At 19.3% G+C, this 12,467-nt stretch overlaps 4 protein-coding genes across 4 annotated transcripts; 2 read left to right on the forward strand and 2 right to left on the reverse strand.

Annotated features, from left to right (window-relative positions):
* Positions 1-28: 28 nt before the first annotated feature.
* SRAE_0000008700 (Solute carrier family 12 member 1) lies at positions 29-3,151 on the reverse strand (the record flags this gene model as incomplete). Its single annotated transcript, XM_024645931.1, has 2 exons — positions 29-2,857; positions 2,906-3,151. 2 exons carry the CDS (start codon positions 3,149-3,151, stop codon positions 29-31), a joined length of 3,075 nt encoding a protein of 1,024 aa, XP_024500164.1.
* A 2,370-nt stretch (positions 3,152-5,521) lies between these two features.
* SRAE_0000008800 (GPCR, rhodopsin-like, 7TM domain-containing protein) lies at positions 5,522-6,512 on the reverse strand (the record flags this gene model as incomplete). The annotated part of the gene is made up of 2 exons (XM_024645932.1): positions 5,522-6,228; positions 6,275-6,512. 2 exons carry the CDS (start codon positions 6,510-6,512, stop codon positions 5,522-5,524), a joined length of 945 nt encoding a protein of 314 aa, XP_024500165.1.
* Positions 6,513-8,983: 2,471 nt separating this feature from the next.
* Positions 8,984-10,207, forward strand: SRAE_0000008900 (Protein of unknown function DUF1647 family-containing protein; the record flags this gene model as incomplete). Its single annotated transcript, XM_024645933.1, has 2 exons — positions 8,984-9,043; positions 9,080-10,207. The coding sequence occupies 2 exons, from the start codon at positions 8,984-8,986 to the stop codon at positions 10,205-10,207; spliced, it is 1,188 nt and encodes a 395-aa protein (XP_024500166.1).
* Positions 10,208-10,770: 563 nt separating this feature from the next.
* Positions 10,771-12,350, forward strand: SRAE_0000009000 (UDP-glucuronosyl/UDP-glucosyltransferase family-containing protein; the record flags this gene model as incomplete). Its single annotated transcript, XM_024645934.1, has 3 exons — positions 10,771-10,815; positions 10,858-11,031; positions 11,088-12,350. 3 exons carry the CDS (start codon positions 10,771-10,773, stop codon positions 12,348-12,350), a joined length of 1,482 nt encoding a protein of 493 aa, XP_024500167.1.
* Positions 12,351-12,467: the final 117 nt, after the last annotated feature.

Below are 12,467 nucleotides of genomic sequence, written 5' to 3' on the forward strand. Positions count from 1 at the left end.
CTAATTACATAATTTATATAATGAAATATTATGATATAAATGTTAAAACGGAAGAATGATTACCACGTACAAGAAGTGTTGGTGGCATATCTTTTGTTAAAAGTTCTAACCAAAGCATATAAAGTGGTGACATTACAGCAGATTCATGAGCTATTGGTAAGGTAACTATAACTAAATGAGATGCTGCTGAATGTTCTAAAAGAAGTTCACGTAAACGTAATTGTTGTTTTATTTTTTTATCATATTTTTCTAAAAGTTTTCCATCAATTACATGTTTTTCAGGTGATGATGGTGGATTTAATATTTCCATAAAACCACTATATTCATCAACTGTTTCTCTATATAAATCTACTTCCTGTTCAACTAAAACTATTACATCACTAAATGTTATTCTAAATTTTTTAAGCATTTTTTCCATTTGTTCTTTTGTTTCTCTTGGATCATGAGTATCTGCACATATAATAAAAATTCTTACATTACCACCATGAAGATATGAATTCATGTTAACAGAGATAAGATGTGGTATAAGAAGTGTTAAACCACCATCATCATTTAACCACCAAACATCAATATCACCATCTCTAATTTTACATCTAAATTTTTTTCCTAAATTTGTTCTTGATGTTCCAGAATATATAACATTAGAATGTTTTTTAACATTAGATGTTAAATTAATTACACTATTAACACTTCTTAATTTAGTAAAACTTCTTCTAGGTATTGTTCCTGCAACAGGTCTTCTTTCTTCAACTGCCACACCTCTTAAATAATCATCATGTAATCCAGAACCAAGAGCTGTATGATTAATTTCAGGTAATTGAAGTAATAAATTATCATAAACACCAGTCATTGACATACTATGATCAAGTTTATCATTACCATTCCTAAAAATACATATACTCATATTACTATCAAATGCATCTAAAATAACACCAAGATATTCTTGTACCATATCTTTTTCATCATCTCTACATACTGCTTTTAACCAATTTGTTTTAAAACCTATCATTAAAATATTTGGTTGCATTTTACCTAAACCAACAGTTTGTAATAAACCTTGAACACCACTTCTTAAAGATTTATTTGCAACACCACAATAAAATGCTTTCGTTTTTTGTTCTCTTAACCAATCAGTCATACGAAGATTGAGGCGTCGAATACATTCAGTGGCTGAGACTGATGATTCATATGGTACAACATGCCCACATATCATCAAATTTTGTCCTGCACTTATACAATAAGCAAAATCAACTAAACATTGTCTTGCTGCTGGATTTCCTGTTAATACAAGCATTTGTGGTCTATAATTTTTAACATGTTCTTCATGTCTTGATAGTTTTAAAAGTTCCATTAATGCTTTTCTATAACGATTAGCTTCTGTTGATGAACCCCAATTAACATTTCTAGCTGTATGTTTTAAATATAAATATAAAACAGCAAATATAAAAAGTGTTATAAGTGATGTTATCCATGATAAAACAAACATAAGACCAATACAAAGTATTGAACCAAATAAAGATAACCATTTGTTATAATATTTAAAACCAGGTCTAAAACCAGGTGATTTACTTGCTGATGAATCAAAACATGCAAAATTTGTTATAGCAAATGCTGCAAGAAAAAAATTTGTTATTATTTCTGATATAGCATTTAAATCACCAATTAAATTTATACAACATGTTAAAAAAAATGTTAAAAAATATGCAGGATATGGTTCATTTGTGGGACCTCTACCTTTACCAAATATTGATAATCCTGGAAATAAATCATCTTGACATAATGCTTGAAATATTCTTGGTGCACCAATTAAACAACCAGATGCTGAAGATAATGTTGATGCTAATATACCAGCAATAATTAATGGTCCAAATGCTGATTGTGTTAATGGTACTTGATAATCATTAGCTAAACCATATTTACATGATTTATCAATACTACATGATGGTGGTATAAATTTTCCTGTTATATTTGAAAACATTGGTATTGAAATTCCATCAGAATCTCTAACTGTTGCTACAGAAGAAAGAAGCATTGTACCACTATAAACAGCTGTTGTTATAACAATTGATGTCATAGTACCAATTGGAATAGATTTTGAGGCATCTTTTAAATCACCAGACATATTAGCACCAGCCATTATACCTGTCATTGCTGGAAAATAAACACCAAATACTGTTATAAAAGAATTTCCATTTCTAAAATCTGGCCATAAATTACTTTTTATTGCCTGCCATGATAAACCAACAATTCCATGTTTTAATTGATCAATTGATACAGGAAGAAATGCTCCAATTGTATGAGAAAGTATTGATAAAATAATTGTAATTAAAAGTAATATTTGTGTTTTATTTTCAAATTCAGTACCAATAAAAATAATACCTTGTAAAAGTGCACATGTAATTAATGAATAAATTCTAATATCATTAATACCACCATCAATTAAAGAAAAATTATAATCTTTTAATAAAAATACAATTGATTCAGCCAAACCAACACAATTCATAGCACCATTAACTGTATTTGCAATATATAAAATTAATCCAATTGATCCACCAAATTCTGGTCCTAATGATCTTGAAATTAAATAATAACAACCACCATTTTTAATTTCACCATTTGTTGCAATAGCAGACATTGATACACCTGTAATAACAACAACAATAAGTGCTAATAATATAACACAAATTCCTAGAATTATTCCAGCTTGACCAGCAATCCATGACATTCGAAGATATAATGCAGCTCCAATTATACATAATATACATCTTATTAAAACTCCTTTTATCCAACCAAATCCTTCAAATTTTTTTTGACCATTCTCTATTGATTGTGATTCATCATTTGTAACTTCAATATTCTTTAAAATTAATTATAAAAATAAGTATTTTTTTTTTTTAAAACTTACAGTTATTCCATCATTTTGAATATCATCTTCTAATGGTATTTTTTTAACAATATCTTTTAAAGTAGGTCTTAGACCTTTAGAAAAATCATCAACATTTTTAGGTAAATTAACATCATCATCATTTGTGAAGCATGAATTAGTTCTTCCTCTATTATTTATTCCATTCAATTGAATACTATTACGATCATTTCCAACAAAATCATCACTAAAACATCTACCTTTGATATCAGAAGTTATAATAGCCATATCAAAATATAAAAAAAAAAATTTGAGGAATTAATAAATTAAAAATATTTTAAACCTTTTTATTTAATTTTAAAAACTAATTTTTATATTTTTCCTGTATGTATAAAAGAGTGTTAAAAATTTTTGTTATTAATATAAAATAAGAGAATTGTAAAAAAGGTAGTCTAATTGATAACAGGTCTTCTCTTTCATATTTATATATCTCCATTTAACGTGGGTGAAGCAATTCAATACATAAACATTTTATTACTAATAATAAATCTATAAAAACTTTTACCTTTTTCTTGAATATTAAAATTAAAAAAAATAAATTAATATTATTTTATAACTTTTTATTATATAAAATAAATAATTATTATTATGATAAAAATTGAATTTGTTAAATTATTACTAAATATTTTTTTTATAATTGGTAAAATAAATTTTTTATAGTATTTACTTCATTGGATTGATTATAGAAACATAAATTAATTAATTATAAGTTTTATATTGTTTATTAAGGTTTATTGGATATAATTTGATAAATATTTGATAAATCAGTAAAAAAAAGATTTAAATTTTAATAATATAATTTGGATAGTAATAAAATCTAAGAGAGACACAAAATATGATGAAAAAGGTTGTTAACAATAATTTTGTTGATAATTATTATTTATTTCACTATCATGTATGATGTAAACTTTATAATTTATATTAATGCGTTAATTTTAATTTATAATATATTGTTAAACAATTTATTACTATTAGACGATTAAGAATGTTGTTTAAATTTTATATGTAATCTAATTCAAGGTCTCAAATTTTTAATATTAACTCCATAAAAATATTATTCTTTTAATCTTTTTCATCAAATATTTTTTTTTCATTCATACAAATATAATAAATTATAAAAATGTCAATACACATAATACATTATAAATCCTACAAATAAAGATATTTTTTAACAAAAAATTAAAAAAAAAAAGAATTAATAAAATAATAATATATTTAAGATTTAAAATGAATAGAAATAAGAATTATCAATAAAAATAATATTATTAAAGATATGGTTACACACTAAAAAATTATTTGACAAATAAATATACAATAAAATTAAATGATGATTTGAAAAATAATTGTAATATTATAAAAAAAATAAAAAATATTTTAATAAATATTTGAAATTTGATAAAGAGTGAATAATATTATCAAAAATATAACTGTAAATAGTAAAACATAAAAATAAAAATCTATTCTATATAAAAATTTAAAATCATATTACTCGCATTTGTATTTAATTAAATGTTAATAATATATATATTTTAATTATCAATAACAGAATAAAATTTTATTGTATATTACAGGGTGATTCTAATTATTAAAAAAACTATTGTACTGAAAAATATAAACTCTAATACAATTAATTTTATTTTGAAAATTTAATAAATAGTGTAGTATTTCTATTTTGTTGAATGTTTAAACTAGAATACATTTTATGTTAGCTAAAGTAAAATTTATCATTAATCAAATTAAAATAAATTTTTTTCTATTTTTTAAGAAAAAAATTTTATCAAAAATTTTTTTTTTCTAAATTGTGATTTATAAACAATTTTAATTCAATAAAGCATTCACCAAAAAAATTTATCTTTTTATATATTAAATTTTTTTATTGTTTAAAAAATATATTTTTAGTTATGTACTTTAATATAATTAAAATAAAATTTATAAAAATCATTTAGAATACATAAAAGATAGTATAATTACAAAACCAATTATGTTATAATTATAAGGAAACTAATTATTCAATGTTTTGTTAAAATTATTTTTTTTATAAAATGAAATAAAAATATTTAAAGAGATAAACTAAACGTTTCCTGGATAATTAGATATTTTTTACAAAAAACAAAATTATTATAAACTAATTTTGTAAAAATTATTTATCTTTTTTATAAATATTATTAGTTATCTAACTTTTAAATAAAAAAAAACTTCCAATATATTTTAAAAAATCTTTAAATATTAAAAGAAAATTTAAAATTATTATCAAAAATTTTTTATTACTATTTTAATTAATTACATGTAACTATGAATATAAAGTTTTTTGATTACAAAAAAACAATTAAGTTTTCTTACATAAATAAAAATATTGACATAAAAATTCAACTCAATCCAAAAAAAAATGTATACATTGTTAATTATTTTCTTTTATTAAAAGAACGATAAAAAATGTTTTTAAAAATTAAATATTATACAATATATTGTTTTTATTATTATAAGTAAAAACAAAATTTAGTTTGATATTTAAAAAATTTTAATTTATTAAAATAATATAATTTTTCCATTAGTTTTAAAATAAAATTATTTGATTATAATTTGCATTGGAAAAATTTTTTAAAATTGTACTGTATTTATGGGATGAATTATTCTACTACTATTAATAACTTTTAAATTTTTAAGAATATTTAAAAAATGTTGACGAGCAACATTATTAAAAAAAAATAATGAAGCACTTATGTAACATGTATACAATACAACAACACAATTAACAATAATATTAAAAATTTTTACATTTTTTAGATTAAAAAACGTAATTATAAGAGATCTTTCCAAAAAAAGTATAGATTCTAATTCATAAAACAATGATATTGTTAAACCTTGAAGTAATATTTGCTTTTCATATTTCCATTTATTTCTTGATCCTGATTTTTGTATATTACAAGAATATTTTAATCTAATAAAACAAAAAATGTATGATAATAATATTATTATTGGTGTTGCTTTTGATATAATATCTGATATAATTAAAGATATATTAATATTGTTTAAATTATTAATTTTATAATATAATGCATATTCTATACCATTATATAGTTTATAAACTGAATCAAATTTATGTCCAATAGTTATAATAATACTTATTAACCAACTTATTAAAATAAATTTATTTATACGTGATATTTTATCACTAAAAAAAGTTTTTGGAAAAGCAAAAACTAAAAAACGATCCAATGATAATGAAAGAAGTAGCATGACACTAAGATTATATCCAAATGTATCAAATTCACAAAATATTCTATATAATATTGAATTTTCATAGTCTAAAAAAAATATTTTTTAATAATTATATAAAATCTTAAAACATACCTTCAAGATTATTAGAATAGGTAAATGGTATAACAACAGATAACTGAGTAAAATTAATACATGAATTGGCAAATGATAGATGATAATAAAATTTATAAAATGGAATTTTAGAGAAATATTTTTTTTTGTAAAAAAATGTTGTAATTGATAAAATATTAACAAAAATACTTAATAAATTTAATATTAAATATAATGTCCCAACACCAATTCTTTCCATTTTCATGTTAAAATCATTCATAATATCAGGTAAATTTTTAAAAATGTATAACTAAAAAAATATTATATTTAATTATTTATGAAATTTTTAAATATTTGAAATTAAAACTATATTAATAAAAAAATTTTTATAAATTAATAATTATTATTTTTTGTTGATAACAGAAAGATATTAGTACAACCAATATTTTTAATCTAGATATTTTTACTTATTTAATAGTATTAAAATAAATTTTAAATATTAATACAATTTATGTTAAGAAAAAATTATTACAATATATTATGGTTAATATAATAGAAGTATTTTTGTAAAAAGTTCTTTTTGTTGATAATTTTAAATAGTTATAAACAACATATAATAATCAAGCTTATATTAATAACAATTGAATTAAAAAATTATTTACTAAAAAATTTTTTAAACTATTTTTTTTTTGTTTAATATAAATATTAAATGATAATAATATATAAAAATATTTAATTATAATTTGTTCCATAAAATTATGAAACATGTAATAAAAAGTATTGCCATTTAAACTTATATAAATATTATTGAAAAAAAAAATTTTTATACAAAAGTATTTACTCAAAAATGCAATAAAAAAAATTAAGTAAAATAAAAACAAACATAGATTAAAATTTTTTTAATTCTTTTTGTATTTTAGAAATTTAAAAAAAAAAAATTTCTATACTAACAATAAACAAAGTATTATTTCTCAAACATTTTTCATAATATAAAATTTTATTCAAAAAGTACAATATTATTTTTTAATATAAAGTAGAAATAAATTAGAAAAACGAATTTGACTGTATAATGAATATAATTTAAAACTTTAATGTTACTCTTATTTTAGATTTATTAAATAATTTTCATGACTACTTTTAAAAGTTAAATATATTAATTAATGATAAAAAATTTTCTTATTTTTTTTATCATTGAAATTTTCAAATGCTATATTTATTTTAATAAATATTAACGTATAGTCTTTATTTTCTTTGTTATTCTATCAATTATCCTCAACCATGTAGAGGATATTAAAATAAAAAAAAATAATATTTATACAAAAATAAATTAAAACAATAGATAAAGTAATAAAATTTATAAAAAAAAAAATAAAATGTTATTATATAAGTCAACATTTCTTAATAAAAATGTAATTTTTTCTTAAAACAAAAAATCATTTATTGTGATTATCTATAACACTAAATAATTTTGTTAACTGTTATTAATAAAAATTTTATTATTATTTTACTAAAATTGATAAAAAAAAAATATATAATTATTAAATATAAAATTTTTTCATTTAATTTTAGTAAAAAAAAATTATTTATCTATAATATCAATTATCGTGACTTTTAAATTATAAATATAGTAAAAGATAGTATAGATAATTATTTTAAAAAAATTAATAAGAAATTTAGTAAATCAAAAATTGAGTAATTTATTAATAATTTTAATCGTTTTTTTTCTAATTTTTAGAATAATACAAATTTTGTAGAAACAAATATTATTAATTGTAAAAAAAAGTTTATGTCAACAACTCTTGATATATAAAAATGTGTAAAAAGACAAAATTAAATTTTCAAAATATACATTTTTGTATAAAAATAATTTTTAAAACAAACACATAAATTCCTATAAGGCATATGTTTAAATAAATGATTAAAAATCTCATTTTTATAAGTGCAGTAGTATTAAAAAAAGTCAACTTGATATTAACACTAATTAAAGCAACGGAAGTATTTTATATATTTATTTTGTTTTTATCGATATAAATAAATAAATCATAAAATCATAAAATTACATGTTTACATGTTTACATAAATAAAAGAAACAAAAAAAAATATGTTGCAAGTGTTTTCCAATTTATTTTTTTTTTCTTATTTTTAAATAATTATTTTTTTTATTAAATCAGCTTTAACAAAAAAGTTTTTAAATATTTATGATATAAATTTATATTATTTAAAGTTATCATAAAAAAAACTTTCATGTGATTATAAAGACATTTACATTTAATTCAATGTATTAAATTAATTAAAGATTAAAAGATAAAATATTGACAATCTCAATATTTATTTATTTTTTATATATATATTAAAAAAAACTTTTAATAAAAATTATAACATATTAAATTTTATTGTACTATAATTTCTAATACAAAAATATATTAAAAACTTGTTTTAAATAAAAAAAAATGTTTAAGATATTTAATAAATCATATGAACAATTACACCTGCAAAAAATACTTTTTGTGTTTGCACTTTATGGATGAACAAACTTATTTATATAATACATTAAGAATTTAAAAAAATATGTAAATTTTTATGATTTGTTATACTATTAATTTATAATTAATTGAAGTATATTAGTAGTAACTAGAAATTATTTAGATTACTCAAAAAACAAGATATAAAGATTTATAAAGTAATTTTTTTATATAAAAACTATAAAATATTTTTTATTCTTGTAATTTTATTTTTAATTAAAAAGACATAATGTTTTATAATATTTTTTTAACATCATTTATTATTATAAATCATATTTTAAGGTTCCATGTAAGTTATTAAAAATAGTTTAGTATTTCATTGTAGTGCCATAAAAAAGATTTATGTGAGTATAATGGAAAAATATATGATCTTCAATACAAATTACCATCAAATAAAAATGTTATAGGAAAACCTTTTTCATGTGATTTAGTTAAATATCTTGATTATTTTGGTTATCTTAATGAAAGTAATTTTATTGATCTTTCTAAAACATCTATCAATGGAGTCAAAATTGTAACAGCTATAACTGAAGATCATATGAGTGAATTAAGACCATTATTAAAATCATTTAAAAAATATTTTCCTAAAGAAAGGATTATTGTTTATGATTTAGGTTTAAGAAAAGAATCAGTTAAACAATTAAAATCACTTAAATTTGTTGAATATAGAAAATTTAATTTTTCAAGATATCCTATTCATGTCTCTACAATTAAAACATATGGTTTCAAATTTTTAGTAGTTAGTGAAGTTTTAAAAGAATATCCTTCTGTTATTTGGGCTGATGCTTGTGTAAGATTTTTGAAAAAAAATTTTATAGAAAGAATAAATAGATTGGTAAATTGTTATAAAGGAAAAAATGAAGATCATAAATATAAAAAACAAATAAAAATAGAAGAATTAAGGAGAAAAAGAAATTTTAAAGTTATTGTTTTACCAAAATGTTTCCTCTGTTCACCACATTATCAAAGAGTAGGATATAATAAAGAATTGTATAATTTTAATATTGAACATTGTTATAAATCTAATGTATTAATGCATCTTCCAACATTTCATGGTATTTTAGCATCAAGTCATGAAAAATTTTTAGAATATATTCCAACAAACAAAAGTAAATATATTCCTGAAAAAGAACTTCAACATGGTACAGGTTTAGTACAATTTGTTAGAAGTAAAGATACTGTACAAAATATAATGAAATGGGCTACACTATGTTCATTAACTAAAAATTGTATCTCACCAATACAATGGTTCTCCTGTACAGGACATTTTAATGATAATAATTTATTTTCTAAGACACATATTTGTCATAGATTTGATCAAACATTATTAACAATTTTATTACATAATTCAAATAATTATAATTATCAAAATTATGTTACTGAAATGTATGATTATGCCATATTTAGGGGTAATAAAATTAAATCATGGAAGAAATTTAAAAAAAATTTATAAATATAATAACAAATAGTTATATAAATTATTTTTAATATATTATACAGAAAAAAATTAGGAATTTTTATAACATGAAAATTTATTAAAAAAAATTTATTTATTTAATAATTAATTTTTTTTATATAGATTAATAAAATATTATCTTTAATTATGTTTCAAACATCAAAAATATTGTTTTTATTAATAATTATTATAAATTGTTTAACTGTCATAATTTTTTTTTATTAAATTATCAATATCAATAAGCTTTTACATAAATTTTTTTAATATTTTTATATTTACATATAGTGAATATATAATTCAAAAAATATTTTAATTATTTTCATTTATTAATAATGTATAAATTTTTATGTTAAAAAATTTAATTTATATATATTATAGACAATTTCTTTAAATATATAAACTACATTTTTTAAAGAAATAATTTCAATTATAATAAAAATATTGGAAATATGATTAAATTGTTAATAAATTTAATTTTATATTCAATATTTTTTTTTAAGTATGAATGTTATAAAATATTAGTTTTTAATCATGTTTTTGTTTCAAGTCACTCAAATTTTATGATAAAAATTGCAAACTTACTATCAAATGTTGGTCATAATGTGGTAAATATTTTTTTTTCTATTAAAAAAAAATTTTTTTTATAGACTATTATACAATCTCCAATGAATAAAGCAATTGATGAAAGTAATATAAAAGGACCAAAAGTTGTTGCACCATCTAAAAGAAATCCAGCCATTGATGCTAAATCAATATTACTTGATCATATCACTGAACAATCATGGACACAAAATAATGAAAATCCATTTGATATTATTTTTGTAAATAATATATTTTTTTTTCTAACAATAAAAAAAAATGTTATTTTTTTTTGTAGGAATTAAAACAGGTGTCAGAATGGTTAGCGAATAGTTGTGAAAATACTATAAGAGATCAAAAATTAACTATAAAAATGAGAGAAGAAAATTTTGATTTAGGTATCTCTGAAATATTTGCACCATGTGGATTAGGAGTTTTAAAATATTATAATGTAAAACATACGATTACTGTTTCCTCTAGTGCATATTTTACTTCAAATATTGCAGCTTTAGGTTTACCATTTCCTGTTTCACAACTTTCAACAACTATTGCACCATTACCACAAGAAATGAATATGTTTGAAAGACTAATTAATCTATTTTCATATTTTGCTGAAAAAAAAGTTTATAATGATGCTTTAAAATTGGGAAATGCTGTATTTGAAAAAGTTTATCCAGAAGGACAAATTGATTTACATAAACTTTTTAAGGAAACTGCATTTTTTATTACAAATTCAGATCCTTTGATAAGTTATGGTACACCAACAACACCAAACGTTTTACAATTAGGTGGTTTTTTAAATTCAAATCCAAAACCATTACCTGATGCATGGAATAAATTATTAAATCAAAGAAAAAATAATGTACTTGTTTCATTTGGTACTATTGTTAAACCAAGTAAAATGACAAATAATATGAAAGAAAATTTATTTAGACTATTTAAAGAACATTCAAATATAACATTCTTTTTAAAATATGATAAAAATAGGCCAGAATTGTTAAATGGATTTGATAATGTTTATGTTTTCAAATGGATTCCACAATATGATTTATTAGCAGACTCAAGATTGACACTTTTTATTACTCATGGTGGAATGAATTCATTATTGGAAGCTTCTAAATTTGGTGTTCCAATGTTAGATATTCCTTTATTTGGAGACCAATCAAAAAATGCAAAAACTGTTCAAGAATTAAAGTTAGGTAAAATTGTTTCAAAATATGATTTTAATGGAGACTATGAAAAATTAAAAAACATATTTAATGATCTCATAAATAATAAAATATATTCACAAACGGCTAAAAAAATTTCATATATGATGGCACGAAGACCATATGATCCAAAAATGTTATTTATAAAGTATGTAGAATTTGCTGCTCAATTTGGCAAAGTAGAACATTTCGCAATTCCGGGTTCTGATATACCATACTGGAAATTTTTTTATTTAGATATAATATCATTATTTATTGGAATTATTTTTTTGATATTTGTCATTATCAAAATGATAATAAAAAGTATCAACAAATTGTTTTGGAAAACTAAAAAAAATCAAAAAATTGATTAGTATATAGTTAGAGAAAAGCTTACTTATGTTTATTAATAATCGATTAATAACATATTTTAATTTTTTAATGTATTTATTGTTAAAAAGTTTAAATAAAACATTATTTTATTTATATGT

Source organism: Strongyloides ratti, scaffold srae_scaffold0000001 (genome assembly GCF_001040885.1).
Source record: "Strongyloides ratti genome assembly S_ratti_ED321, scaffold srae_scaffold0000001".
Classification (NCBI taxonomy): domain Eukaryota; kingdom Metazoa; phylum Nematoda; class Chromadorea; order Rhabditida; family Strongyloididae; genus Strongyloides; species Strongyloides ratti.